General features: G+C 34.4%; 25 protein-coding genes and 25 non-coding genes across 50 annotated transcripts, besides 2 other annotated features; 40 read left to right on the top strand and 10 right to left on the bottom strand.

Moving 5' to 3' along the window:
- Nucleotides 1-514: 514 nt before the first annotated feature.
- nad9 (NADH dehydrogenase subunit 9) lies at nt 515-1081 on the top strand. Its single transcript has one exon. The coding sequence runs from the start codon at nt 515-517 to the stop codon at nt 1079-1081; it is 567 nt and encodes a 188-aa protein (YP_002860157.1).
- Nucleotides 1082-1155: 74 nt separating this feature from the next.
- nad3 (NADH dehydrogenase subunit 3) lies at nt 1156-1509 on the bottom strand. The gene has a single exon. The coding sequence runs from the start codon at nt 1507-1509 to the stop codon at nt 1156-1158; it is 354 nt and encodes a 117-aa protein (YP_002860156.1).
- A 24-nt stretch (nt 1510-1533) lies between these two features.
- trnV(TAC) lies at nt 1534-1606 on the top strand. The gene has a single exon. It is a non-coding gene; the product is annotated as a tRNA-Tyr (tRNA).
- Nucleotides 1607-1610: 4 nt separating this feature from the next.
- Nucleotides 1611-1682, top strand: trnD(GTC). Its single transcript has one exon. It is a non-coding gene; the product is annotated as a tRNA-Val (tRNA).
- Nucleotides 1683-1707: 25 nt separating this feature from the next.
- nad7 (NADH dehydrogenase subunit 7) lies at nt 1708-2904 on the bottom strand. Its single transcript has one exon. The coding sequence runs from the start codon at nt 2902-2904 to the stop codon at nt 1708-1710; it is 1197 nt and encodes a 398-aa protein (YP_002860155.1).
- A 59-nt stretch (nt 2905-2963) lies between these two features.
- trnS(GCT) lies at nt 2964-3050 on the top strand. Its single transcript has one exon. It is a non-coding gene; the product is annotated as a tRNA-Ala (tRNA).
- A 23-nt stretch (nt 3051-3073) lies between these two features.
- Nucleotides 3074-3146, top strand: trnA(TGC). The gene has a single exon. It is a non-coding gene; the product is annotated as a tRNA-Cys (tRNA).
- A 47-nt stretch (nt 3147-3193) lies between these two features.
- On the top strand, nt 3194-3266 carry trnT(GGT). The gene has a single exon. It is a non-coding gene; the product is annotated as a tRNA-Gly (tRNA).
- Nucleotides 3267-3288: 22 nt separating this feature from the next.
- Nucleotides 3289-3621, top strand: rps10 (ribosomal protein S10). Its single transcript has one exon. The coding sequence runs from the start codon at nt 3289-3291 to the stop codon at nt 3619-3621; it is 333 nt and encodes a 110-aa protein (YP_002860154.1).
- Nucleotides 3622-3635: 14 nt separating this feature from the next.
- trnL(GAG) lies at nt 3636-3717 on the bottom strand. Its single transcript has one exon. It is a non-coding gene; the product is annotated as a tRNA-Glu (tRNA).
- Nucleotides 3718-3735: 18 nt separating this feature from the next.
- rps19 (ribosomal protein S19) lies at nt 3736-3990 on the top strand. The gene has a single exon. It carries the CDS (start codon nt 3736-3738, stop codon nt 3988-3990), a length of 255 nt encoding a protein of 84 aa, YP_002860153.1.
- Nucleotide 3991: 1 nt separating this feature from the next.
- Nucleotides 3992-4951, top strand: rps3 (ribosomal protein S3). The gene has a single exon. The coding sequence runs from the start codon at nt 3992-3994 to the stop codon at nt 4949-4951; it is 960 nt and encodes a 319-aa protein (YP_002860152.1).
- Nucleotides 4952-4984: 33 nt separating this feature from the next.
- rpl16 (ribosomal protein L16) lies at nt 4985-5386 on the top strand. Its single transcript has one exon. The coding sequence runs from the start codon at nt 4985-4987 to the stop codon at nt 5384-5386; it is 402 nt and encodes a 133-aa protein (YP_002860151.1).
- A 32-nt stretch (nt 5387-5418) lies between these two features.
- rpl14 (ribosomal protein L14) lies at nt 5419-5793 on the top strand. Its single transcript has one exon. The coding sequence runs from the start codon at nt 5419-5421 to the stop codon at nt 5791-5793; it is 375 nt and encodes a 124-aa protein (YP_002860150.1).
- A 40-nt stretch (nt 5794-5833) lies between these two features.
- Nucleotides 5834-6391, top strand: rpl5 (ribosomal protein L5). The gene has a single exon. It carries the CDS (start codon nt 5834-5836, stop codon nt 6389-6391), a length of 558 nt encoding a protein of 185 aa, YP_002860149.1.
- Nucleotides 6392-6415: 24 nt separating this feature from the next.
- On the top strand, nt 6416-6715 carry rps14 (ribosomal protein S14). The gene has a single exon. It carries the CDS (start codon nt 6416-6418, stop codon nt 6713-6715), a length of 300 nt encoding a protein of 99 aa, YP_002860148.1.
- Nucleotides 6716-6749: 34 nt separating this feature from the next.
- rps8 (ribosomal protein S8) lies at nt 6750-7136 on the top strand. Its single transcript has one exon. It carries the CDS (start codon nt 6750-6752, stop codon nt 7134-7136), a length of 387 nt encoding a protein of 128 aa, YP_002860147.1.
- Nucleotides 7137-7194: 58 nt separating this feature from the next.
- rpl6 (ribosomal protein L6) lies at nt 7195-7752 on the top strand. Its single transcript has one exon. The coding sequence runs from the start codon at nt 7195-7197 to the stop codon at nt 7750-7752; it is 558 nt and encodes a 185-aa protein (YP_002860146.1).
- A 4-nt stretch (nt 7753-7756) lies between these two features.
- On the top strand, nt 7757-8119 carry rps13 (ribosomal protein S13). Its single transcript has one exon. It carries the CDS (start codon nt 7757-7759, stop codon nt 8117-8119), a length of 363 nt encoding a protein of 120 aa, YP_002860145.1.
- Nucleotides 8120-8127: 8 nt separating this feature from the next.
- Nucleotides 8128-8589, top strand: rps11 (ribosomal protein S11). Its single transcript has one exon. It carries the CDS (start codon nt 8128-8130, stop codon nt 8587-8589), a length of 462 nt encoding a protein of 153 aa, YP_002860144.1.
- Nucleotides 8590-8675: 86 nt separating this feature from the next.
- Nucleotides 8676-8900, top strand: atp9 (ATPase subunit 9). Its single transcript has one exon. It carries the CDS (start codon nt 8676-8678, stop codon nt 8898-8900), a length of 225 nt encoding a protein of 74 aa, YP_002860143.1.
- Nucleotides 8901-9024: 124 nt separating this feature from the next.
- trnM(CAT)_4 lies at nt 9025-9097 on the top strand. Its single transcript has one exon. It is a non-coding gene; the product is annotated as a tRNA-His (tRNA).
- Nucleotides 9098-9104: 7 nt separating this feature from the next.
- Nucleotides 9105-9187, top strand: trnL(TAG). The gene has a single exon. It is a non-coding gene; the product is annotated as a tRNA-Leu (tRNA).
- Nucleotides 9188-9196: 9 nt separating this feature from the next.
- On the top strand, nt 9197-9268 carry trnK(TTT). Its single transcript has one exon. It is a non-coding gene; the product is annotated as a tRNA-Phe (tRNA).
- A 5-nt stretch (nt 9269-9273) lies between these two features.
- Nucleotides 9274-9346, top strand: trnM(CAT)_3. The gene has a single exon. It is a non-coding gene; the product is annotated as a tRNA-His (tRNA).
- Nucleotides 9347-9352: 6 nt separating this feature from the next.
- On the top strand, nt 9353-9435 carry trnS(TGA). Its single transcript has one exon. It is a non-coding gene; the product is annotated as a tRNA-Ser (tRNA).
- A 16-nt stretch (nt 9436-9451) lies between these two features.
- Nucleotides 9452-10216, top strand: mtt2 (hypothetical protein). The gene has a single exon. It carries the CDS (start codon nt 9452-9454, stop codon nt 10214-10216), a length of 765 nt encoding a protein of 254 aa, YP_002860142.1.
- Nucleotides 10217-10247: 31 nt separating this feature from the next.
- Nucleotides 10248-10967, bottom strand: rps4 (ribosomal protein S4). The gene has a single exon. The coding sequence runs from the start codon at nt 10965-10967 to the stop codon at nt 10248-10250; it is 720 nt and encodes a 239-aa protein (YP_002860141.1).
- A 44-nt stretch (nt 10968-11011) lies between these two features.
- trnL(TAA) lies at nt 11012-11092 on the bottom strand. The gene has a single exon. It is a non-coding gene; the product is annotated as a tRNA-Leu (tRNA).
- A 12-nt stretch (nt 11093-11104) lies between these two features.
- On the bottom strand, nt 11105-11175 carry trnG(TCC). The gene has a single exon. It is a non-coding gene; the product is annotated as a tRNA-Ser (tRNA).
- A 285-nt stretch (nt 11176-11460) lies between these two features.
- On the top strand, nt 11461-11534 carry trnR(TCT). Its single transcript has one exon. It is a non-coding gene; the product is annotated as a tRNA-Ser (tRNA).
- Nucleotides 11535-11537: 3 nt separating this feature from the next.
- trnP(TGG) lies at nt 11538-11611 on the top strand. Its single transcript has one exon. It is a non-coding gene; the product is annotated as a tRNA-Trp (tRNA).
- Nucleotides 11612-11684: 73 nt separating this feature from the next.
- nad4L (NADH dehydrogenase subunit 4L) lies at nt 11685-11987 on the top strand. Its single transcript has one exon. The coding sequence runs from the start codon at nt 11685-11687 to the stop codon at nt 11985-11987; it is 303 nt and encodes a 100-aa protein (YP_002860140.1).
- Nucleotides 11984-24217: a repeat region.
- Nucleotides 11985-11993: a repeat region.
- On the top strand, nt 12023-12529 carry atp8_2 (ATPase subunit 8.2). The gene has a single exon. It carries the CDS (start codon nt 12023-12025, stop codon nt 12527-12529), a length of 507 nt encoding a protein of 168 aa, YP_002860139.1.
- atp4_2 (ATPase subunit 4.2) lies at nt 12580-13227 on the top strand. The gene has a single exon. It carries the CDS (start codon nt 12580-12582, stop codon nt 13225-13227), a length of 648 nt encoding a protein of 215 aa, YP_002860138.1.
- Nucleotides 13644-15239, top strand: cox1_2 (cytochrome oxidase subunit 1.2). Its single transcript has one exon. It carries the CDS (start codon nt 13644-13646, stop codon nt 15237-15239), a length of 1596 nt encoding a protein of 531 aa, YP_002860137.1.
- Nucleotides 16333-17025, top strand: rrs_2.2. The gene has a single exon. It is a non-coding gene; the product is annotated as a small subunit ribosomal RNA (ribosomal RNA).
- On the top strand, nt 17093-17857 carry rrs_2.1. The gene has a single exon. It is a non-coding gene; the product is annotated as a small subunit ribosomal RNA (ribosomal RNA).
- Nucleotides 17919-17992, top strand: trnM(CAT)_2. Its single transcript has one exon. It is a non-coding gene; the product is annotated as a tRNA-His (tRNA).
- rrl_2 lies at nt 18163-20465 on the top strand. Its single transcript has one exon. It is a non-coding gene; the product is annotated as a large subunit ribosomal RNA (ribosomal RNA).
- Nucleotides 20842-21843, bottom strand: nad1_2 (NADH dehydrogenase subunit 1.2). Its single transcript has one exon. The coding sequence runs from the start codon at nt 21841-21843 to the stop codon at nt 20842-20844; it is 1002 nt and encodes a 333-aa protein (YP_002860136.1).
- trnE(TTC)_2 lies at nt 21875-21946 on the bottom strand. Its single transcript has one exon. It is a non-coding gene; the product is annotated as a tRNA-Phe (tRNA).
- On the top strand, nt 21959-22031 carry trnW(CCA)_2. The gene has a single exon. It is a non-coding gene; the product is annotated as a tRNA-Pro (tRNA).
- On the top strand, nt 22044-22116 carry trnR(ACG)_2. Its single transcript has one exon. It is a non-coding gene; the product is annotated as a tRNA-Thr (tRNA).
- trnI(GAT)_2 lies at nt 22122-22195 on the top strand. Its single transcript has one exon. It is a non-coding gene; the product is annotated as a tRNA-Asp (tRNA).
- trnG(GCC)_2 lies at nt 22213-22284 on the bottom strand. Its single transcript has one exon. It is a non-coding gene; the product is annotated as a tRNA-Ala (tRNA).
- Nucleotides 22357-23109, bottom strand: atp6_2 (ATPase subunit 6.2). The gene has a single exon. It carries the CDS (start codon nt 23107-23109, stop codon nt 22357-22359), a length of 753 nt encoding a protein of 250 aa, YP_002860135.1.
- Nucleotides 23190-23996, top strand: nad6_2 (NADH dehydrogenase subunit 6.2). Its single transcript has one exon. The coding sequence runs from the start codon at nt 23190-23192 to the stop codon at nt 23994-23996; it is 807 nt and encodes a 268-aa protein (YP_002860134.1).
- trnN(GTT)_2 lies at nt 24081-24153 on the top strand. Its single transcript has one exon. It is a non-coding gene; the product is annotated as a tRNA-Val (tRNA).
- A 49-nt stretch (nt 24218-24266) lies between the features above and the next one.
- Nucleotides 24267-25427, top strand: cob (apocytochrome B). Its single transcript has one exon. It carries the CDS (start codon nt 24267-24269, stop codon nt 25425-25427), a length of 1161 nt encoding a protein of 386 aa, YP_002860133.1.
- Nucleotides 25428-25429: the final 2 nt, after the last annotated feature.

Here is a 25429-nt window from a genome sequence, read left to right as displayed (position 1 = left end):
TGAACACTCAAGCAGAATACATTTTATCAAAGGTTGATAGCTTAATTAATTGGGCTAGAAAAGGGTCTTTATGGCCAATGACTTTTGGTTTAGCTTGTTGTGCTGTAGAAATGATGCATACTGGAGCTGCTCGTTATGATTTAGATCGTTTTGGTATGATTTTTCGTCCAAGTCCCCGCCAGTCTGATGTTATGATTGTAGCAGGTACATTAACAAATAAAATGGCACCAGCTCTTCGAAAGGTGTATGATCAAATGCCTGAACCACGTTGGGTTATTTCAATGGGAAGTTGCGCAAATGGTGGTGGATATTATCATTATTCATATGCTGTTGTTCGTGGCTGTGATCGTATTGTTCCAGTAGATGTGTACGTACCAGGATGTCCTCCAACTGCTGAAGCTTTATTGTATGGTTTAATGCAGTTACAGAAAAAAATCCATGCTCAAAAAAATACATTACTTTGGTATGCAAAGTAATTAAAAGTGTACAAGTTACATAAAAAAAAAGATAAAGTATGAATCAATCTTTTGTACATGTTTTAACCAGCATGGTACCTAAATGGTTAGAAGAAATTCAAGTTATTCGCGATGAAATAATTTGTATTGTACCATCATGGGCTTTACTGCCTTTTCTAACGTTTTTAAAAAACCACACAAATACACAATTTAAAATGTTAATTGATATTACTGCAGTGGATTATCCTTCACGCTCTTCTCGTTTTGAAGTTGTGTACCAACTTTTAAGTATTCATTATAATGCACGTATTCGTGTAAAAACAAATGTTGATGAGCTTACTCCAATAGAATCAGTTTCTTCATTGTTTCCATCAGCAAATTGGTTTGAACGTGAAACATGGGATATGTTTGGTATTTGTTTTTTAAATCATCCTGATTTACGTCGTATTTTAACTGATTATGGCTTTGAAGGTCACCCTTTAAGAAAAGATTTTCCTGTAAGTGGGTATGTAGAATTTAGATATGATGATTCAAAAAAACGTGTTATTTCAGAACCTGTGGAACTAGCACAAGAATTTCGTTATTTTGATTTTGCGAGTCCTTGGGAATTAATTGAAAAAAAGTAATCTAATTTACTACTATTAAAATTGGTATGCACACTAGATCTAGTGTGCATATCAATATATTTTGTAAAGTGAAATTATTCCCATTCAAGAGCACCTTTACGCCATTCATATACAAAACCGATTGTAAGAATAAGTAAAAAAACAACCATCGTCCAAAATCCAGTTAACTGAATTGTATGTAAAGATATAGCCCATGGAAATAAGAAAGTTACTTCTAAATCAAAAATGATAAATAGAATAGCAACTAAATAAAACCGAATATCAAAACGTGCTCTAGCATCATCAAATGGATCAAACCCACATTCATATGCAGACACTTTTTCGGGGTCAGCTTTTTGTGTAGAAAATACAAAAGATAAACTTAAAATAAGCATAGATAAAACCATGCTGATTACAAGATATACAAGTAAGGGTACGTATTCGCTCATAGAAATCTTTATTTTTTTTCTTTCGGGTGTTTAGCTCAGTTGGTAGAGCATCTCGTTTACACCGAGAATGTCAGCGGTTCAAGTCCGTTAACACTCAAAATGGGAAAGTAGCTTAATGGTAGAGTCCTGGCCTGTCACGCCAGTGGGTGCGGGTTCAAGTCCCGTTTTTCCCGACATATTTTATAAAGTTTTATGTTGTTAACGATCAACTTCACCAAATACAATATCTTGTGTTCCAATAATTGTTACAACATCAGCTAACATATGGTTTTTAGCCATGAAATCTAGTCCTTGTAAATGTACAAATCCAGGTGCACGAATTTTACAGCGATAAGGTTTATTTGAACCATTACTTACTAAGTACACACCAAATTCACCTTTTGGTGCTTCCACAGCTGTATATGTTTCAGAAGCCGGAACAACAAAACCTTCTGTATAAAGCTTGAAGTGATGAATTAAAGACTCCATAGACTCTTTCATATGTGTACGAGAAGGAGGTGTAATTTTTCGATCATCTGTCTTAATAGTCCCTTCTGGTAACATGTTAATACATTCCATAATAAGTCGAAGACTTTGTCGCATTTCTTCAATACGAATTAAATAACGATCATAACAATCTCCACGTGAACCAACAGGAATATCAAAAGCAAGTTCATTATACACATCATATGGTTGTGTTTTACGAAGATCCCATGCAACACCAGAACCACGTAACATTACTCCAGAGAAGCCCCATTGCATAGCTTCATCAGCGGTTACAACACCAATATCTACAAGACGTTGTTTCCAAATACGATTATTTGTAAGCATTTCTTCCATTTCGTCAATACGGGAAGCAAAATGTTGACAAAATACATGTACATCATCACAAAACCCAAGTGGTAAATCCTGAGAAACTCCACCTGGTCGAATATATGCCGCATGCATACGTGCACCTGATACACGTTCATAAAACTCCATAAGTTTTTCACGCTCTTCAAAAGCCCATAAAAAAGGTGTTAGAGCTCCTACATCCATTGCATGACAACTTAAAGCTAATAAATGATTTAGAATACGTGTTATTTCACAAAATAAAACACGGATATACTGTGCACGTAATGGTACTTCACAATTTAATAATTTTTCTACAGCTAACGAATATGCATGTTCTTGTGCCATCATAGAAACATAGTCTAATCGGTCAAAATAAGGCAATGCTTGCATGTAGTTTTTATATTCAATAAGTTTTTCAGTTCCACGATGAAGTAATCCAATATGAGGATCTGCACGTTCTACAACTTCACCATTCATTTCTAGAACTAAACGTAACACCCCATGTGCTGCAGGATGTTGAGGACCAAAGTTTAATGTAAAATTTTTAACTTTCTTAGAAAGAACTGCACGATCTAATGCCATATATATATTTTTTTATTGATTTTGTTTTAAAATAAAACGTAAAAGAAAATAACTTTTAAGGAGGAATGGCTGAGTGGCTGAAGGCATTGGTTTGCTAAATCAACGTATAGATCTCTATACCATGGGTTCGAATCCCATTTCCTCCGAATTTTTTAAGAAATAAAAAAAAGGGGATGTAGTTCAATTGGCAGAACGCATGCTTTGCAAGCATGAAGTTACCGGTTCAAGTCCGGTCATCTCCAATACTTTGGGTTTATACATAAAATTAATATATTTAATACTATGTAACGCCTTCGTAGCTCAGTTGGTAGAGCGTTCCCATGGTAAGGGAAAGGTCTTCGGTTCAAGTCCGACCGTTGGCATCAAAAAAAAGAGTTTTTTTGTATGATTTCAATTCAAGTCACATTAAAAGCTTTTGAAGTTGATACTCTAAAACAACAAACAAAAGTCTTATGTGATCTTTGTCAACCGAGTAAACTGGCTCGTGTAGTTGGTTTACCTACAAAAAAGAAAAAGTTTACTGTTTTACGTTCCCCACATGTTCATAAAAAATCGCGAGAACAATTTATAATGCAGATTCAAAAAACCCGAATTTCAATTAAAAATACACTCACTGATTTTTTCACACATCGTTTACTTTTTGCATGCAAACATTTACTTGGTCATCAAGTACAAATAAAACAGCGTTTAGTATATACTACAAAGTTGTGGGCATAAGTAAAACAAGTATTTGCGAAAGGTGGGACTTGAACCCACACACATAATTGCACTACCCCCTCAAGGTAGCGCGTCTACCAATTTCGCCACTTTCGCATAAAAAAAGTAACATGTATGACACGTTCAGTTTGGAAAGGTCCTTTTGTGGACGTAAGTGTATTGCAACAATCATTTGACAAACGTATTAATATTTGGTCTCGAAGATCCGTGATCATACCACAATTTATTAATCAACAAGTCTATATTTATAATGGTAAAACATTTGTATCATTACTTGTTACAGAAGATATGGTTGGTCATAAATTTGGTGAGTTTGCGATGACAAGAAAACGAGCCCTCCATAAAAAAAAAGTGAAAAAAAAGAAGTAATATGGCTCAAAAAATTGCACCGGCAGCATTACGATTATATACAAATAAAAAGTTTGATGCTTCTTGGTTTAGTGATCGAATGTATGGTTCTTTATTACAAAAAACTTTAAACATAAAGAAATTTGTACATTCTATTTTTGAAAGTATTGGGACAAAAACAGCGCTTTCTCATGTTCAAGCAAATCCACAACATATATATATACAAAGTTTTTTTTGTTCACCAAGAGTAATGAACCAACGACTTCGAAAAAAATATGTTGCACTGGAATCAAATACGCAATTTTTACATCCTTTTGAAGCATATTTAACAGCAAAAGAAAAATTTGGAAGATATCCTCTTTTTGCTATTTGTCTGGGTGCTCAACATAAGGAATGGGAAACATTTCAACATATTGGTTTTATGCATTTACTATTACTTATGAAGTATCGTTCATCGCAGCAACATGTAGTTTCAAACCATAGAAATAAGACTATGGCTGCAATACTGTTAAAAAAAAATAGAAATATGTATACGCACAAAAAACAGTTTTCTATTTTAAATACTTCTGAGCAAAAAACAAATCAAATAATAACTAAATATGTCTCTCATATTGAAAATGTTTTAGCATTGTATACACAAAAAAAAGTTGTATGGACACCTTATAAAATTAAGAATGCGTTTACAAGTGCTTCTTTTGTTGCACATTATATTGCTTTACAATTTGAGCAAAATAAAAAGAAACCGTTCCGTAGTATTTTTCAAGATGTATTAAAACAATGTGTTAAAACACCACAACTCGTAGGTATTCGAATAGCTATTGCTGGACGAATTGGTGGAGCTGAAATGGCACGTGTTGAACAAACCCAATACGGGCAAACTTCGTTACATGTCTTTTCTCATACAATTGACTATCATGCGACCTCTGCTTATACACCTCATGGTTTGCTCGGGGTAAAAGTTTGGATGTCTTTTAAATCATAGTCTCTTATAAAAAAGTGTAAAAACAGATATTTTATGTTACAACCAAAACGTACTTCTTTTAGAAAAATGCACAAAGGTCGTGTTAGTGGAATAAAAAAACAGACATTACACTTTGGATCATTTGGGTTACAAGCTTGTTCTACAGGAAAGTTAAAGGCTTCAGTTATAGAATCCATGAGACGTGTTATGACGAGAAAATTAAAACGTCAAGGTCAAATTTGGATTCGTATTTTTCCAGATATTGTGGTAAGTGAAAAACCAGCAGAAGTAAGAATGGGTAAAGGTAAAGGTTCTCCATCCTATTGGATTTGCCGTATACAAAAAGGGCAAGTATTGTTTGAACTTGACGGTGTTCCTAAATCTTTAGCTCTTCAAGCTCTAAAATTGGCATTACATAAATGTCCTATACCATCACATATCCTGTCATTACACTAAAATGTGTTGTTAAAAAGAAAAATATATTTTTCATGATTCAAGTAGGTACAAACTTAGATATTACAGATAATTCCGGAGCACGTGTTGTAAAGTGTGTAAAAGTTTTAGACAAAACTAAACAGTCTATCGGATATACGGGTACATTATGTATAGTTTCGGTCAAAAGTTTAATTAGAAAACAAAAAAGTAAAGTAAAAAAAGGACATCTGTATAAAGCAGTTGTATGTGAAACAAAAAAAATGGGAGGAAGAGCAGATGGTAGTCAAATGAGTTGTTCAAGAAATACAGCTGTGTTACTATCACCTCAACAAACTCCATTAGGTTCACGTATTCAAGGAATTACTCCTTATGAACTTCGTATGAAAAAACATACCAAACTTCTTTCATTATCATTAGCAAATGTTTAAATACGTTATACGTATATAAAATTTTAAAAAATACAAAGATATGAATACAAACCATTCTTTGATTCCACAACTTTTAGCAAGAGATTTACTTGTAAAAATATCTTGTGGGTCCAGTTTTAACTTACCTTCCATCGAAAAAGTTGGAATACATTATACAAGTAAAAATGTTTCTGCAGATCCAAAACAAAGTATCTTAGCTTTTACCGCTTTGCAGTGTATTTCTGGACAAACACCTACCGTAGTTCGAGCAAAAAAAGCTGTTGCTACTTTTAAATTAAAAAAAAAGCAAATTGTTGGATGGAAGGTTACACTAAGAAATAAGTTTATGTATAATTTTCTTATGCAGTGTATGAATATAGTTTTACCACAAATAAAACAATTTAAACGAATACAAGTGAGTAAATCTCAACCAAATGTTCATTTTGGAATTGATCAAGTACTCTTTTTCCCTGCTTTAAAAAATCATGTAAATGTTTTTGAAACATTAAATGGCTTTTCAATTCATTTACATACAAATGCAAAAACAGTTGAAAATACTTTATTAATTTGTAGCGGGATAAAATTACCTGTTAAAATCCAAAACAAAGAGGTAAATTAACATAACTAAAAAAATTTATTCCTTATGAAACGTAGAAATTTAAAAGATGTACAAAAGCGTGCGTTATTTTCACGTGTAGAACATAAAAGAAATATATTACGTGCAATGTTAAAAGACCGAACTTTACCACAACATATACGTTTTCATATGAGTGTAGAGTTAAATTCTTTACCCCGTAATAGTATACCAACAAAAATTAAAAATCGATGTGTACAAACTGGTCGATCCAAGGGAGTATATCGTCTTTTAAAAATGTCACGTATCCGTATGCGTGAGCTTATGGCTATGGGTGCATTACCAGGAATAAAAAAAGCAAGTTGGTAACTCCACAAATTTTTCTACAAAAAAATAATGTATTATGGATCCTATAAGCAATATTCTTTGTACCATACGTAATGGTATATCTGCAAAAAAAACATATGTTTCTTTACCATATGGAAAAATAGGTTGGGCTATTTGTCATGTGTTATATTTATATGGATATATTCATGGTATGGGAATACAATTATTTGGAAAACACAAACGCATTGTTGTTGTTTTACTTCCGCAAAATGAATATACAAGTTACACAAAATTTACACGAATTTCATCGCCAAAAAAACGTGTTTATATGTCAGTGCACGAACTACGTAGTAGTATACATAGTTTTCATGTGCGTATTCTATCTACACCCAAGGGTATTATGGCAGATAAGGATGCTATTAAAGAAAATGTAGGTGGAGAAGTTTTATTTATTTGTAATTAAATTTTTATAAATAGAGTACAGTATTCTGTATAAATTCTAAAATAAAAAATAAGTATGTATGCATACACAAAATAACTATATCAGAAAAATAAGTATTCCTTCTTCAGTAAAAGTACAATTTGAACAAAACACTTTACTTGTGGAAGGACCGTTAGGTACTTTACATATTGATATTTCATTATACGATCCTTCTAATTTAATGAATTTACAAGTTAAAGAAAAACCTATATCTCAAATAGTGGTACAAAGCTATTATCAGTATGCAAAACCAATGATGAAAACTTTTTCAACAATTCTAGAATCATCAATAACAGGTGTGACACAAGGACATATGATGCAATTAGAAGCAGTTGGAGTTGGTTTTAAAATTTCATGTACCCCTACCCATGTCCAATTTAAAGTTGGTTTAAGTCATACAGTTTCTTGTCTTATTCCGAATGATATTCGTATGTTTACACCGAAACCTACGCAATTAGTGATATTTGGAATTGATAAACAACGTGTTTCACAAGTCCTTGCACAACTACGTTCAATTAGAATACCTGAACCTTATAAAGGAAAAGGTTTACGTCGAAAAACGGATATTATTTTACGTAAAGAAGGGAAAAAAAAGTAATTTTATGGTTTTTTTTATGCAACAAAACTTACGTCCAAATATAAAAGTACGTAATGCTCTTACACAAATTTATGGAATTGGTTCATTTACAGCAAATCAAGTCTGTGATCAATTAGGACTTCGTTCATCGTTATTAGTGAAACATCTAAATGGTGCTCAATTAGATCAACTTGCTAGAGTTATAAATCGTTTTCATGTCACTGGGCAAGAACTAGAACGTGTTATTCAACAAGATATTTCTCGTTTTGTACGTATTAGTATTTATAAAGGGTTTCGTTTTACTCAAGGATTACCTGTTCGAGGTCAACGTACACATACCAATGCACGTAATACAAGGAAGAAAAAAAAGCCAATTTTACGTGCTTAACATACTACATGTATAAAAAATTTTGTATATTTATGAACTTTATTCAAGGTATTTCTAAAAATCAGTTTTTAAAATCAAATGTAACAGGAAAAGTGAAACAGACAAACAAAACATTATTTGCTTCTCAGGAACAAGCGATTGTTCATGTATTAAGCTTGTTAAACAATACTTTTGTAACATTAACAACTTTAGATGGAAAAACATTAGCATGGTCTTCTGGAGGTACTGAAGGTTTTAAAGGTTCACGTCGTGCTACAAGTTATGCTGCGCAATCTAGTGGTGAAACTATTGGTAGAATTGCACTAGAAAAGAAGCTTTCTGTTGTGAGTGCTTGTCTAAAAGGGCCTGGGTACGGGAAAGAAGCTTCTCTCCGAGGTTTAAAAATGGCTGGTATAAAAATAGTAAAAATTAAGGAGGTGAGTTCTATTCCACATAATGGATGCCGTCCAAAAAAGAAACGTCGCGTGTAAAATATATTTGTGTGCAAACACACACGCGATAACCACATACTAGATAGAAACTGTATTGGCGTTGATGCAAGCATCCTATTTATTGTATGGCTGAAGGTGCAAAATTAATTGGAGCTGGTTGTGCCACCATTGCGTTAGCAGGAGCAGGTGCCGGAATTGGTATTGTATTTGGATCATTTATCAGTTCTGTAGCTCGTAACCCATCATTAACCAAAACACTTTTTGGATACGCGATTTTAGGTTTTGCTTTAACAGAAGCAATTGCTCTTTTCGCTCTTATGATGGCTTTCCTTATTCTTTTCGTATTCTAATAATCGGTTTGCAAAATTAGCATGCTTGACCCCGGTGGTTGAAAATGGATAAAAAAATTTATTTTAATTTCAAATATTGGTTCTTTGAAAAGGTCTTATACAAAAACTATAAGACCCTACGAAACGGCTTATAGTTTAATTGGTAAAACACACTGCTCATAACAGTGCATATGTGGGTTCAAGTCCCACTGAGCCAAAAAAATAGCGGATATGATGAAATTGGTAGACATATCAGATTTAGGTTCTGATGAACATGTTTCGTGGGGGTTCAAGTCCCTCTATCCGTAAATATACTAGGGTGTGTAGCTCAATGGTAGAGCATTAGGCTTTTAACCTACTGGTTGCAGGTTCAAATCCTGCCATACCTAAATACTGCGGGATAGAGTAATTGGTAACTCGTCAGGCTCATAATCTGAAAAATGTAGGTTCAAGTCCTACTCCCGCTCTAAAAAGGACGGGTGTCTGAGTGGTTTAAGGTCTCAGTCTTGAAAACTGACGTGCATAAGTACCGTGGGTTCGAATCCCACCTCGTCCGAAAAAAATAAATATATATGCAAAAACAAAATATGATTATTACACCAATACAACAATTTATGCAAGAACTTTTTTGGAAAAGTATATATACTTGTTTGAGTTTAGCTTTTTGTTTTTGCATTTGTTTTAGTTATGCTGATGTATTTTTATTCCATTATGCTGCAGTATGTTTTAAAGTATTACCAAATATAATACCCTCTTTTTTAACACTTGATGTTACTGAAGCTCTTCAATCTATGATTTTAATAAGTATTTATATTTGTAGTATGTGTCTGTTCCCTATTATTTATTATTTTATACTCACGTTTATTTTACCAAGTTGTTTTGAAACTGAAATACAGTACATTTATATACTAAGTATAGGAAGTATACTATCTTCAATCCTTGCATACGTAGTGACAATGCACCTATTAGTACCAAATGTTATACATTTTTTTTTATATCTTGATACAAATATGGCTCCTACTTGGCATCATGTACCACGACTCATTCATTATATATCATTTATTATAACATTTAGTATTGCTATGCAAATAGTGAGTCAACTTCCATGGATATCCCTTATTTTATATAAAATATGGCCTTTTCCAATACAGGTATTTAATACAATAAGAAAATATATTCATGTAGGTGCTTTATGTATAAGTGCCTTTTTATGCCCTCCAGATCTGTACTTACAACTTTATTTATGGGTAGTATTCGTAGTATGTATAGAAATAATGTACGTATGTATATGTATTGCTTCTATGTACGTAAAACGTTTAACAAAGGGAAATGATTAACTCATGTGTTTTGTTTTTTAGCACACATGAGTTACCCTTTATTAAACACACGAGCAATATGCTGTAACGGAAGTTGTACTGGGTAATATAACTGTTGAGGTGTATAAAGATACACTATAGTTAATGTATGATAATTTATTTCTAAATGAACTGGTTTATAAAATACTTTTGTTGGAGAAAGAGCTCGATTGTTTTTACTTTGTAAAGAACCTTTATCATTTAAAGCTTTTATTGTAGCTGGTCTATTTAAAAAATTTGTTATACTTAGTGCTTGAGTATCTTTTATGTCTGATACAAAAGATATGATATCACCCGGTTTTACGATATATCCAGGTTTATTTATTTTTACTGTATTTACACAAACTTTTTGGTGTGAGATCACTTGTCGAGCTTCTTGAAAAGATGTTACAAAATTTGCTCGATAAAGTATACAATCCAAGCGTCTTTCTAATTGGCTAAAAAAATTAATATTTGATTTTCCAATCATTTTCAAACTTTTTTTATAAAAAGAAATGAAATACGAAGTATTTAGATTTCCATATAAAGCTTTTACAATTTGTTTTGCTTGTAACTGATAAGCAAACTGTGTACGTTTCTTTTTTCTTTCTAATAACGAAGTTTGTTTACTTTGCTTTTGAACAATTTTATCTAACTTCTCAACTTGTTTTAAAGTCATATGACGCCATGGCCATAATGAAACACCAATTTTTCGAAGAACTTTCATACGAAACGGCGAAGATATTTTTGTCATAAAATCTTTTTTTTTATTTTTCAAAAAAATGAAAATTGTTATATTGCTTACTATCGGACTTGAACCGATAACCTAAAAGGAACAGATTTTAAGTCTGTCGTGTTTACCAATTTCACCAAGTAAGCAGAAGTGAAAAATGCGGATAACGGGAATCGAACCCATATCATCTGTGTGGAAGACAGAGAATTTACCATTAATCTATATCCGCACAGAATAAAAATAAAATAGTAGATAAGAAAAAATAAGTGTTCGCCTTTTAAAAAGTAAAGGAGGAAAGTCCGAACTGCAGTAAAATTGAAGTGAATTACTTCCGAGAAACTTCTTAGGGAAAGTATTACAGCAATATACATGAAAATGAACAGAAAAACTTTTCTGTATTTTTTGAAACCCAATAGGCAGTAAAACAAGTTGCAAAATCGTATGAGAAATCATACATTAAGAAAAATGAACACACGTTTTAAACGTACAAAATTCGGCTTATTTTTTTTCAAATGTATTCTTAGCTCAGCTGGATAGAGCAACAGCCTTCTAAGCTGAAGGTCAGTGGTTCGAATCCACTAGAATACGTCACAGGGTATAGCGCAGCTTGGTAGCGTACCTGTTTTGGGTACAGGTGGTCGTGGGTTCAAATCCTACTACTCTGAAACACATTAACACTATAGCATGAACTAATGTGTCAAACATATAGACCCAAGTTTAAACATATCATTTTACATAATGAATCCAATGTATTATCTTAGTTTTACCAGTAGTCTGTTTCTTCTAGGTCTCTGGGGGATTTTTTTAAATCGAAAGAATATTATAGTCATGTTAATGTCAATTGAACTTATGTTATTAGCAGTTAACAGTAACTTTTTAGTATTCTCTGTGTATTTAGATGACATACTAGGACAGCTTTTCTCACTTTTTATTCTTACAGTAGCTGCCGCAGAATCTTCAATAGGTTTAGCTTTACTAGTTATCTACTATCGTGCTCGAGGAACAGTAGCTGTAGAATTTATTAGCCTTCTAAAAGGATAAGTTTATTTTCTTGTTCTCTAAACAAAGTCGTTGTTATGCCACAATTAGATCCTACGTCGTATTTTTCTCAGTTTTTTTGGTTATGTGCAACATTTGGTACATTTTATCTTGTACTGACCAAGTATATTCTCCCACAAATTGCGAAAGTGCTTTTTGTCAGACATCAAAAAGCTGAACAAGCACAAATCACCCAAGAAAGTCCTTTACAACAAGAAACTTTACATGTACAACACACAACAGGACAACATATGACAGATGCGTGTAGCAAAGCAAAACAAGCTGTACAGAATGCAATGCAAAAGTCACAAGAATGGATGAAAGAACAAACTGCACAAGTACAACAAAAGCAATTAAATAGCTTACAAACACAGTATACAAGTCAAATGAAACAAAATGCATATACATATGCACACGTTTCACAAGCCTTAAAACATACTCTACCACCAAGTGCACAAGCAGCTACACAATTTCTACATCCAAAAAATACACCGAAAATGCGTGTATTTGATAAAACAGTAGTACATACACTATTCACAAAATAAATATATGTGTATGAAAACATGCACATATATAACAAAAAATACAACATCTTATGCAAATGATTCAACAAAATCTTGCTTATATCTTAGGAGGAACATTACTTTTTCTTGTTTGTAGCTCCAAAAATATCTTAATCTATAATGAAGAATTACTTATTGCCTTAAGTTTTCTTGCTTTTATTGCTACAAGTGCACACACAATGGGAGATGCAATCGCTGAAACCTTTCAAACACGTGCAGATCAAATTCAAACTGAATTACAAGCTTTTTTTGTTGCCAAAGAAACATTGTATCATGAAGTAAAACACCAGATTCAAATGCAACAAACATTAGCACAAAGTATGACCGCTTTAGGAACACTTGTTCAACATCAGTTACAAGACTTACATACACAACGTGCAAAAGCTCTCCAAAATTCAGTACAAACACGTACAGTCACACAGTTACAACACATGGTATCACAACAAAATGCAGTACATGCACACTTGCATAACGTAACTTCGCAAACATACACACATGTTATGTTAGAAGCTATACAACTCCAAAAACAACATATGCAAAAACTATGTATGGAAAATGCATTACAATTACTTGGAACTATGAAACGAAAAAATGTAACACAGAAACAAATAGACACAAAAAAAGTTGAAAGTACTCAAAATACTGTAAAAAAAACAGGAAATAAAACAAAGAAAAAATAACTTTTTACTTGTAGAGTCTACAAAAAAACCTTGTATGGGAAATAGTTTTTCCTATGCAAGGATACTTCTTTTTTTTTCATGCTTTCTTTAGTATATATGGAACCAACCGAACCCAAACCGACTTCGATTTTGACTCATATATACCCTGTATATACTATACCACTATGGGACACGCAGGTGAAAGCATAACACACTTTAAAAAATTTTTACATGTTTTCTATACAGACATATGTAAAAAAGTACTTATCCCAAGTGATCATCACTTTTAAAATAATTATAAACCCTTTTGTAGTCTCTTTTTTGATCATATACCAAACTACTTTAAAAAAAGATTTTGGTGAGGCTATTTATTACATTTTGTTAATTTTAAAATCTTGTAGATAGCATCTATTGAGTATAAAGAAAAAAACAATTGTATGATGAATTTCATTCAACGTTGGCTTTTCTCAACAAACCATAAAGATATTGGTACATTATATCTTATTTTTGGTGCTTTTTCTGGAGTTTTAGGATCATGTTTCTCCCTTTTAATTCGTATGGAATTAGCACAACCTGGAAATCAAATTTTAGGAGGAAATCATCAATTATATAATGTGTTAATTACAGCACATGCATTCCTTATGATTTTCTTTATGGTAATGCCCGCTCTTATTGGTGGATATGGTAATTGGTTTGTACCAATTATGATTGGTGCACCTGATATGGCATTCCCACGTTTAAACAATATTAGTTTCTGGCTACTCCCTCCTTCATTATTACTTCTCTTAAGCTCAGCTTTAGTTGAAGTAGGTGTAGGAACTGGATGGACAGTTTATCCCCCACTGAGTCATATTACAAGTCACTCAGGAGGTGCTGTAGATTTAGCTATCTTTAGTTTACACGTTTCAGGTGCAAGTAGTATCTTAGGAGCAATCAATTTTATTACAACCATCTTTAATATGCGTGGACCTGGATTATTAATGCACCGATTACCATTATTTGTATGGAGTGTTTTAATTACAGCATTTTTACTTCTTCTCTCATTACCTGTACTTGCAGGAGCTATTACAATGCTATTAACCGATCGAAACTTTTCAACCAGTTTCTTTGATCCAAGTGGTGGAGGAGACCCTATTCTATACCAACATTTATTTTGGTTCTTTGGGCATCCGGAAGTCTATATTCTTATTTTACCTGCTTTCGGAATTGTAAGTCATGTGATTTCAACATTCTCTCGAAAAGCTATTTTTGGACAAATTGGAATGGTATATGCCATGTTAAGTATCGGATTACTTGGTTTTATTGTTTGGGCACATCATATGTATACAGTAGGTCTTGATGTAGATACACGTGCATATTTTACAGCAGCAACCATGATTATTGCAGTGCCAACAGGGATTAAAATCTTTAGTTGGATTGCTACAGCATGGGGTGGATCAATTCATTTACGAACACCTATGTTATTTGCAATTGGGTTTATCTTCTTATTTACAGTAGGTGGACTTACAGGAGTTATTCTTGCAAATGCTGGAATTGATATTGCATTACACGATACATACTATGTAGTTGCTCATTTCCATTATGTACTCTCAATGGGTGCTGTATTTGGATTATTTGCAGGATTCTACTATTGGATTGGAAAAATCTCTGGATATCAATACCCAGAAACCTTAGGACAAATCCACTTTTGGTTATTTTTTATTGGTGTAAACCTTACATTCTTCCCAATGCACTTCCTTGGATTAGCTGGAATGCCACGACGTATCCCAGATTATCCAGATGCTTTTGCACAGTGGAATGTCATCTGTAGTTATGGATCTTACTTATCAATCTTAGCAAGTCTCTTTTTCTTTTATGTTGTATTTGCTACCTTAACCGGTAATGATGTATGTGAAGAAAATCCATGGGCTTTTGATGATGAAGATACATCTGTATCTACACTTGAATGGACAACTCTATCACCACCAGCATTTCACACGTTTGAAGAAATTCCAGCAGTGAAAGAAACACAATTTAACTTATTACAAAAATAATACCTTTATATATATACCTGAACTCTTTTGTGACGGTATATATATTACAACATAGAATAAAGCAGACCTAAAAGTCTTCAAAATGCACGTGAAGGTGTCTATTCTCCACGCAGACGAATGTTTAAAACAATAAGGTCAAATATACGTAGACCTTTTTTATCAATACTACATATCTTAATATATACAATATATGAATAGTATACATGTATATATAAAGAAAAATAACTTCCAAACGACACACAGGTAGAACATACTATGCTTTCTGTTATATCAATGCCCTTTTCAGGTACTCCTCTATTTATTTTTGCATGTAGGAGTCAGAACTGTAGAGAACTCGTCGTTGGAATTCAGTCTTTATATACTTTAAAAAGTAACTATTTAGAGTAAAACCTCTCGAGTACTTTACTATTTGATCTCTGTAGTAAAATACATAACATTTCAAAATTAACAAAATGTAATAAATAGCCTCTTCATTTTATTTATTTTTTATGTCATTTAAAAATTATTCTCTTCAGTCTATGACAAGTGTTATAATATTCCAGAAAAGTGGTGCGCTACTAGGGAATAGAAAAAAAACAAAAAAAAAAGAAAAAAGAGGGGCGGGGTGTCCGGGTGAGCGATAGCGAAGGGGGACATATAAATATAAATTTTAAATAAAAGATAGATTTAAATTGTACATAGAAGTATACATAAAAGAGAGAGAGATTTTTTTGTTAAATTATACACATAAAATACATGTAGATTGTAAATATACGTTTAAATTGTAAATAAAATATAAATATTTCTTTTTTTGTTTTTCTTATAGTAGAGAGTTAAATATTTGTTTTAGGGCTAGGTCTATATATTATTTTGTCATTCTGTTTTTCACTTCAATGAGCTCTGTATATATTTTTAGATGTTTCCTTGCAAATTGTTGTGTGTATACTAGATATTGTAATGCTTGTATTATAAGATGCAAGTTTATGTATGTATATGGAGTGGTATGTTCTGTCGTGGAATATATATTTTTTTGTGTACATATATACATATATTGTCATGTATCTTGTGTTGAGAGTTGGTCGTGCTTTATATGATTTATTTTTCGCATATTTTTCAGAGAGTGCGCTAACGCATGAAATCAGCAGCCTAAAGACTACGGCCGCAAGGCTAAAATTTAAAGGAATTGACGGGGGCTTACACAAGCGGTGGAGCATGTGGTTTAATTCGAAACAACGCGCAGAACCTTACCAATCCTTGCAATATACAGAAAACAATGGTTATGCTTTGTATTTTGGTATACAGGCGCTGCATGGCTGTCGTCAGTTCGTGGCGTGAGCTGTTGGGTTAAGTCCTAGAACGAACGCAACCCTCTTGATATGTGTATATTTTTAAAGTATACCTTATCATACTGCCAGTGACATACGGGAGGAAGGTGAGGATGACGTCAAGTCCGCATGGCCCTTATGGGTTGGGCTACACACGTGCTACAATGGCGGAAGCAAAAGGTGGCAATATGGTGACATGGAGCAAATCCTTAAAAACCGTCGTAGTTCAGATTGTTCTCTGCAACTCGAGAACATGAAGATGGAATCGCTAGTAATCGTAGATCAGCATGCTACGGTGAATTTGTATCTAAGCCTTGTACACACCGCCCGTCACATAATGGGAGCGAGATCTGCACAAAGTATTGTATGGGTATATATACATATGTATATTTTGTTATGGATAAGATATATATTTTATAGGATAGCACTGTAGGTATTGTGACTGATATGAAGTCGTAACAAGGTAGCCGTAGGGGAACCTGCGGCTGGAAGGACTCTTTTTTGTACAAGATAATGTAGTATTTTTTATGGTAGAAAGAAACGAAACATATGAGTTTGATCCTGGCTCAGAATGAACGCTTGCGATAGGCTTAACACATGCAAGTTGAACAAAAGTACATTGCTTTTGTAGCGAACGGGTGCGTAATGTGTAGGAATTTACCTTTTTAAAAGAGTGAAATGCTTTGAGAAAACATGTTGTTGTAAAAAGATAAGCCTACATAAGATTAGATAGTTGGTGTGGGAAGGGCGCACCAAGTCGAAGATCTTTAGCTGATCTTAGCGGATGATCAGCCACACTGGGACTGAGACACGGCCCAGGCTCCCATGGGAGACAGCAGTGAGGAATCATGGACAATGCACGAAAGTGTGATCCTGCTATATCGCGTGAGTGATGAAGGGTATATTGCTTGTAAAACTCTTTCAGCAAGAACATGCTTGCATGTATATGGATAGTGACGTGTCTTGCAGAAGAAGCCCCGGCTAATATCTGTGCCAGCAGCCGCGGTAATACAGAAGGGGCAAGTGTTATTCGGAATAATTGGGCGTAAATGGCGTGTAGGTTGTGTTTCGTAGCTTTTTGTTAAATCCTTATTGGTATGATAAGTAAAGCGAAAAGAACAGTTACACTGGAGACTGAGAGGGGAAAGGGGAATTTCTAGTGGAGAAGTTAAATTCTTAGATATTAGAAGGAACACCGAAAGCGAAAGCACCTTTCTGGCTCAGATCTGACACTGAGGCGCGAAGGCGTGGGGAGCGAAGCCGATTAGATACCGGCGTAGTCCACGCAGTCAACGATGCTGTATTCCTTTTTGGAAAGCGGAAAATGTAACGGTTGTATGTATGCTTTAAAAGCATACATACAACTCATTTTATTGGCGAAGTAGCTCAGTTGGTTAGAGCAACGGATTCATACTCCGTGTGTCAGTGGTTCGAATCCACTTTTCGTCAATTCTCTCTGTATTTTTTATTTTCTTTTGTTTTTTTAATATAAAGTATTTTGGGGATGCCTTGACTATATATCATGAATGGGCGTTAAATTATGCGAAAAGTTGTATCTAAGACAAACCGTGAGAGAGGTACAAATACCCATCGTGGAAAACCACATAAAGATTCACACAAAGGGAACTGAAACATCTTAGTACCTTTAGGAAAAGAAATCAACCGAGATTCCGTGAGTATCGGCGAGAGAAAGCGGAGCAGGCAATTTCTATACATTTGTGCAAAACATGTCTGGGAAGCATGACCAAAGAAGGTAAAAGTCCTGTATGATGAAAATGTATAGAATAAAAAAGTAGAACATGTTAAACTGTTTGAAGATAGGAGAACCACCTTCTAAGCCTGAATATGATATATAGATCGATAGTGTACAAGTACCGTGAGGGAAAGGTGAAAAGAACCCTACACCGTAGGGAGTGAAAAGATCTGAAACAGAATACTGACAAGCAATTGGAGCTTATGTTTTAGTCTATTAAAACAGAGTGACAGTGTACCTTTTGCATAATGGGTCAGCGACTAAATGAAGCAAGTATGCGTAAGCAGTGATGTGGACGCGTAGCAAAAGCAAGTCGACAAAGGCGTGAGATTTGCTTCATTTGACCCGAAACTAAGTGATCTTATCTTGAACAGGTTGAAGAAAGCGTAATGTCTTTTGGAGGACCGAACCGACGTCTGTAGCAATAGGCGCGGATGATTTGAGATAAGGGGTGAAAGGCCAATCAAACTTAGAAATAGCTGGTTCTTCGCGAAATTTATTGAGGTAAAGCGTACATAGACAAAACTGTTAATGGGGGTAGAGCACTCATTGAGCTATGGGGGTCCAAAACCTTACTGCTCTCAAGGAAACTCCGAATACCATCTAACATGTAACACGAAGTGTGCAGTCAGACATATAGTGCTAAGGTTATATGTCGAAAGGGAAACAGCCCAGCCCAGACGCTAAGGTCCCTAAGCTTTCTGTGAGTGGGAAAAGAAGTGAAACAACGTTGACAACTAGGAGGTTGGCTTGGAAGCAGCCATTCTATCATGAAAGCGTAATAGCTCACTAGTCGAGTTGTTTTGCACTGAAAATGTATCGGGGCTGAACAGAAACACCGACGCGCTGGTTTAAAGATCTTTATTTAAAGGTAGCGAAGCGTTTTGTACGCCAATGAAGAAGATACGTGAGTATTTTTGGAGGTATCAAAAGTGACTATGCTGACATGAGTAACGAAAATCATGTAGAATCATGATCACCGTATGTTCAAGGGTTTCTGCGTTCTGGTCTACAGCGCAGAGTTATGTTCGGTCCCTAAGAGATACACGCATCCGTGTGCTTAATGGACAGTATTTATATAGGACGGTATTTGCTTCTAAAAGCTACAATTGGATATGGTGTATAGTAAGTAAATATCCAGGAAAATTTATAAATGTATTGACCGTACCCTAAACCGACACAGGTGAACGAGTCGAATAGACTCAGGTGATGAGAGAACCACATTGAAGGAACTCGGCAAAATATTCCCGTACCTTAGGAAGAAGGGAAACCAAGTATGGTGACACAAAAATGGGGGTGACGACTTTTTACTAAAAAATTAGGACTCTGCAAAATGGTAACATGAAGTATAGGGTCTGACGTCTGCCCGGTGCTAGAAGTTTAAAAGGAGTGTTGAAAGATACAAATGGAAAGCCTAGTAAACGGCGGTTGTAACTATAACAATCATAAAGTAGCGAAATTCATTGCCAGCTAATTCCTGGCCTGCATGAAAGACGTAACGATTGCCCCACTGTCTCCAGTGTGGACTCAGTGAAATTGAATTCTCCGTGCAGATGCGGAGTACGTGCCCCAAGACGAGAAGACCCTGTGCATCTTTACTGTACATTTACATTGACAAAACCATACGTATGTGTAGGATAGGTGGGAGTACATACATCCTTGAAATACCACCCTTACTATGTTTTTTGTCTAACATCTTAAGGATAGACAATGTATGTGAGGCAGTTTGACTGGGGCGGTCGCCTCCTAAAGAGTAACGGAGGCGTGCGAAGGTAAACTCAATGTAGATCGGAAACCTACTGAAGAGCATAATGGTATAAGTTTGCCTGACTGCAAGATTCACAGATCGAGCAGAGACGAAAGTCGGTCATAATGATCCACAAGTACTGAGTGGAAAGGCTTGTGCTTAACGAATCAAAGATACGCCAGGGATAACAGGCTGATAATTCCCTAGAGTCCATATCGACGGAATTGTTTGGCACCTCGATGTTGACTGATCATATCCTGGGGCTGAAGAAGGTCCCAAGGGTTCGGCTGTTCGCCGAGTAACATGGTACCTGAGTTGAGTTTAGAACGTCGTGAGACAGTTTGGATTCTACCTGGGGTGCGCGTAAGAATTGAGAAAACCACATCCTTGTACGAGAGGACCGGATGTGTACAACCTCTGGTATAGTAATTGTCTAGCCATAGGCATGGTTACTAGGCTACGTTGTGATAGGATAAGTACTGAAAGCATATGAAGTACGAAACTTTTTTCAAGACATATTCTTTTTTGTATATCGTACAAGTTGAGTACGTTGATAGATAAGCTGTGTATTGTTTGTAAAAACGTAAGCATGCTTATACTAATTTATACATTTTGTTGTTGTTGAGGGAGGACTGTAGATCAGTCTTCCTTTAATAACCCTACAAATAGCATACATACACCCTTTTAGAAATAAAAGATGTAAGACGTTAAAAAAACAAATTTAAAGCTTTAGCCTCGAATAGTAAAAAGGTTTGGAGTATATACATGATACACATATATACACCCCTAAAAAATGAACTACTGAGAAAAGGTCGAGGGTAAAAGATCAAAAGCTACAAGAATACCTGCAACAAAAAGTACCCAGGCAAGAGATAATGGAAGTAAAACTTTCCATCCTAAACGCATGAGTTGGTCATAACGATAGCGTGGAAATGCAGCACGTACCCAAATATAAAGGAATAAAAAAATAATAGTTTTAAGTCCTAACCACATTGAGCCTGGAATCCAATATAAAAATGTAAAAGAAAATGGAGGTAACCAGCCACCTAAAAAAAGAATGACACAAAGTACGCTCATCATAATCATATTTGCATATTCACCAAGAAAAAATAATGCAAACCCCATAGATGAATATTCAACGTTATATCCAGCAACCAGTTCGGCTTCTGCTTCAGGTAAATCAAAAGGTGCACGATTTGTTTCTGCTAAACATGAAATAAAAAACATTAAAAGTAAAGGAAAAAGTGGTACTCCAAACCAAACATCTTCTTGAGCCATTACAATTGCAGATAAATTTAATGATCCTACACATAATAAAACAGTAATAATAATTAAACCAAGCGATACTTCATAGGAAACCATTTGTGCTGTAGAACGTAAAGCTCCTAAAAAAGCATATTTAGAGTTACTTGCCCAGCCTGCCATAATAACCCCATATACACCTAATGAAGAAATAGCAAAAATATATAACATCCCAACATCTAAATCACATAATACAAGCCCTTCTCCAAATGGAATAACAGCCCAAGCAATTAATGCAAGTAAAAATGTTAAAACAGGAGCTGCTAAAAAAACAACTGTATTTGCGCTACTTGGTAAAACTGGCTCTTTAATAAGCAGTTTTAAACCATCAGCTAATGGTTGTAAAATACCAAAAAAACCAACAACATTTGGTCCTTTACGGCGTTGCATTGAAGCCATTACTTTTCGTTCAGCAAGTGTTAAATATGCTACAGCAACAAGTAAAGGAACAACAATACCAAGAATTTTTGCAATAATACTTAATAAAAATAAAAGCATACCACATTCTTTTTTTTGCCATGGTGTATGGCATCCCCTACGGGAATTGAACCCGTGTCTTCGCCATGAAAAAGCGATGTCCTAACCACTAGACGAAAGGGACAGTACTAAAAAAAGGAGAGTAGTTCCAATGGTAGAACAGTGGTCTCCAAAACCAAAGGTTAAGGGTTCGAATCCCTTTTCTCCTGAAGAAAATGTATGTGCTCGTAGCTCAATGGATAGAGTGCCGAACTACGGATTCGGAAGTTGAGAGTTCGAATCTTTCCGAGCATGCAATCGGGCCTATAGCTCAGTTGGTTAGAGTGTACGCCTGATAAGCGTAAGGTCAGTAGTTCAAGTCTACTTAGGCCCAAAAAAAGTATATTTCCCAGCGGAAAAAGGGATTCGAACCCTCAACCCTAGCCTTGGCAAGGCTATACTCTACCATTGAGCTATTTCCGCTCGACTTCCTTTCAGTAGGATGAAGCTTGCTCTTAAAAAAGAAAACAAGCTCCAAACATAAAAAATATATACTTAGTGAAGATGAATAGCATCATTTAAGTAAATACATGTTAAAATGGTAAACACATATGCTTGTAAACAAGCAACTCCAACTTCTAAAAACATCAGAGCAAAAACAACAGCAAATGGAATACTTGCTGCAAGTTTTAATACACCACTTAATGATAACATACTCCAAGCAAAACCACTTAGAATTTTAACAAGAGTGTGCCCTGCCATCATGTTCGCAAAAAGTCGAACACCTAAACTAATTGCACGGAATACATATGAAACAAGTTCAATTACCACTAAAAAAGGTGAAAGAATTAAAGGTGCTCCCGGAGGAAGAAGAAAACTGAAAAAATGTAAGCCATGAATTTGAAATCCGATAATTGTCACAGCAATAAAAACTGAAACAGATAATCCGAAAGTCACAACAAAATGACTTGTAGTTGTGAAACTATATGGAATCATTCCAATTAAATTACTACATAACAAAAAAGTAAAGAGAGTAAATAACATAGGAAAATATTGTTTCCCTTTTTCTCCAACTTGTTCAGAAACTAAACTTACAACAAATTCATAAATCATTTCAATAAGGGATTGCCATGGTGTTGGAACTAATGATCCTCCACGAGCTGTTACAAGAACACAAAGACACATAAAAAGGCCTGTTGACAAACACATAAATAATGAAGAATTTGTAAATGAAAAATAAAAATTACCAATATGCATTGGAATCAACGAAATAATCGTAAATTGTTCTAATGGTGAATAAAAAAACATATACTTGTTCTTTTTGTTGTTTTTGTTCTTGTAGTCTATACAAAAACAAAGTATCTAGTATTAAATAACACACATTTTTTATGAATTTAGTTTTATTTTATATGTTTGCAAGTTTTGCACTACTTGCAGGTATTATGGTTATTAGAGCAAAAAATCCTGTGTACTCAGTCCTATTTCTGATCTTAGTTTTTTGTAACGTATCAGGACTTCTTTTACTTATTAACCTTGACTTTTTTGCAATGGTCTTTCTGGTTGTTTATGTTGGTGCTATTGCAGTGCTTTTCTTATTTGTTGTTATGATGTTAAATGTTAAATTAGCAGAAATAAATGATAGTATTCTAAGATATCTACCAGTAGGTGGAGTATTTGGTCTATTATTTTTCGGTGAAATTTTCCTTTTACTAGAACAAGATCTTGTTCCAGTTATGACATATGAAACACAATCTATCCTCTCTATCATGGAATCTATAACTATGTATAGCGTATTTGGTGTATTAAGTAGTGCAACACTCTTATTTTCACTCTTTTCACAACCATGGAATAGTTTGACCATTTTTTCTCAATGGCAAAAGCATTTTATCCAGATACAAGATACTATAGCAAACTACAATACATTTGTACAAGAACAGGCACTGACAGTAAATGATCTTGAATATGTTGTTTGGCCATATACAATGGAACAGACAACAACAATTCATACAATTGGACATGTAGTGTATACATATTACATGGTATTTTTTATTTTAGCTAGTATAATTCTTCTTATTGCAATGATTGGCTCGATTGTACTGACAATGCATAAAGGTGTATTTGTGAAACGTCAAGATGTTTTCGAACAAAATACTCGAGATTTCTCTAAAACATTACGAAAAGTTAAATCACTATAAGAAAACAAAACCCTAGCCAAACACAAAATGGTTTGTGGTCAAAGCATCACAAATCATTTTTATTACCGAACCAAAATACTCTAGTCCTCAGTAGCTCAGTGGTGAGAGCGCATGGCTGTTAACCATTAGGTCGTTGGTTCAAATCCAACCTGGGGAGAACATCACACAACAAACACACTTCTATTTAACTAACGTTTATCACACAAGACAGATAAACAATTTTTCCCAACAAAGATACTTAGTGGAACAAGTAAAAAATTATTTGTAGTTATGCGTCGTCTTTCTTTATTAAAACAACCATTATTATCAGTTGTTAATGATCATCTTATTGATTATCCAACACCAAGTAATTTAAGTTACTGGTGGGGTTTTGGTTCACTCGCAGGTATTTGTTTAATTGTCCAAATTCTTACAGGAATTTTTCTTGCGATGCACTATACACCTCATGTAGACTTAGCTTTTGTAAGTGTTGAACATATTATGCGAGATGTTAACGGTGGATGGTTTTTACGTTACATGCATGCAAATGGTGCAAGTATGTTCTTTATTGTAGTATACCTTCACCTTTTCCGTGGTTTATATTTTGGAAGTTATGCGAGTCCACGTGAACTTGTTTGGATTGTAGGAGTTGTAATTCTACTACTTATGATTTTAACTGCATTTATTGGATATGTACTTCCTTGGGGACAAATGTCTTTTTGGGGTGCTACAGTTATTACCTCATTAGCTTCGGCTATTCCAGTAGTTGGTATGGATATTACATATTGGTTATGGGGTGGTTTCAGTGTCGATAATGCAACACTAAATCGTTTTTTTAGTTTACACTACTTACTTCCTTTCATTATTGCTGGTGCGAGTATTGTTCATATTGCAGCTTTACATCAATATGGGTCAAATAACCCTTTAGGTTGCTTAGCTGTAGTGGATAAAGTATCCTTTTACCCTTATTTCTTTTTAAAAGATTTAGTTGGATGGGTAATCTTTGCATTATTTTTTTCTTTCTTCATCTATTTTGCACCAAACGCATTAGGACATCCTGACAATTATATTCCTGCTAATCCTATGTCTACACCAGCACATATTGTACCTGAGTGGTACTTTTTACCTGTGTATGCTATTTTACGTAGTATTCCAAATAAACTTGCTGGAGTTGCAGCTATTGGTTTGGTATTTGTCTCTCTTTTACTCCTTCCATTCATCAATACATCAAGTATTCGTAGTTCAAATTTCCGACCTTTACATAAAAAACTGTTTTGGTTATTTGTAGCAGATTGTTTACTTCTTGGGTGGATTGGTTGTCAACCAGTAGAAGATCCATATGTATTAATTGGTCAACTCGCGTCGGTATACTTTTTCGCATATTTCTTAATTTTTATTCCATTTTTAGGAAAATTCGAAAAAGCATTATTACATTATGTACCACGTGATTAAAT

The sequence above is a fragment of the mitochondrial genome of Micromonas sp., assembly GCF_000090985.2.
Source record: "Micromonas sp. RCC299 mitochondrion, complete genome".
NCBI lineage: Eukaryota > Viridiplantae > Chlorophyta > Mamiellophyceae > Mamiellales > Mamiellaceae > Micromonas > Micromonas commoda.
This window is presented reverse-complemented; position numbering and strand designations above follow the sequence as displayed.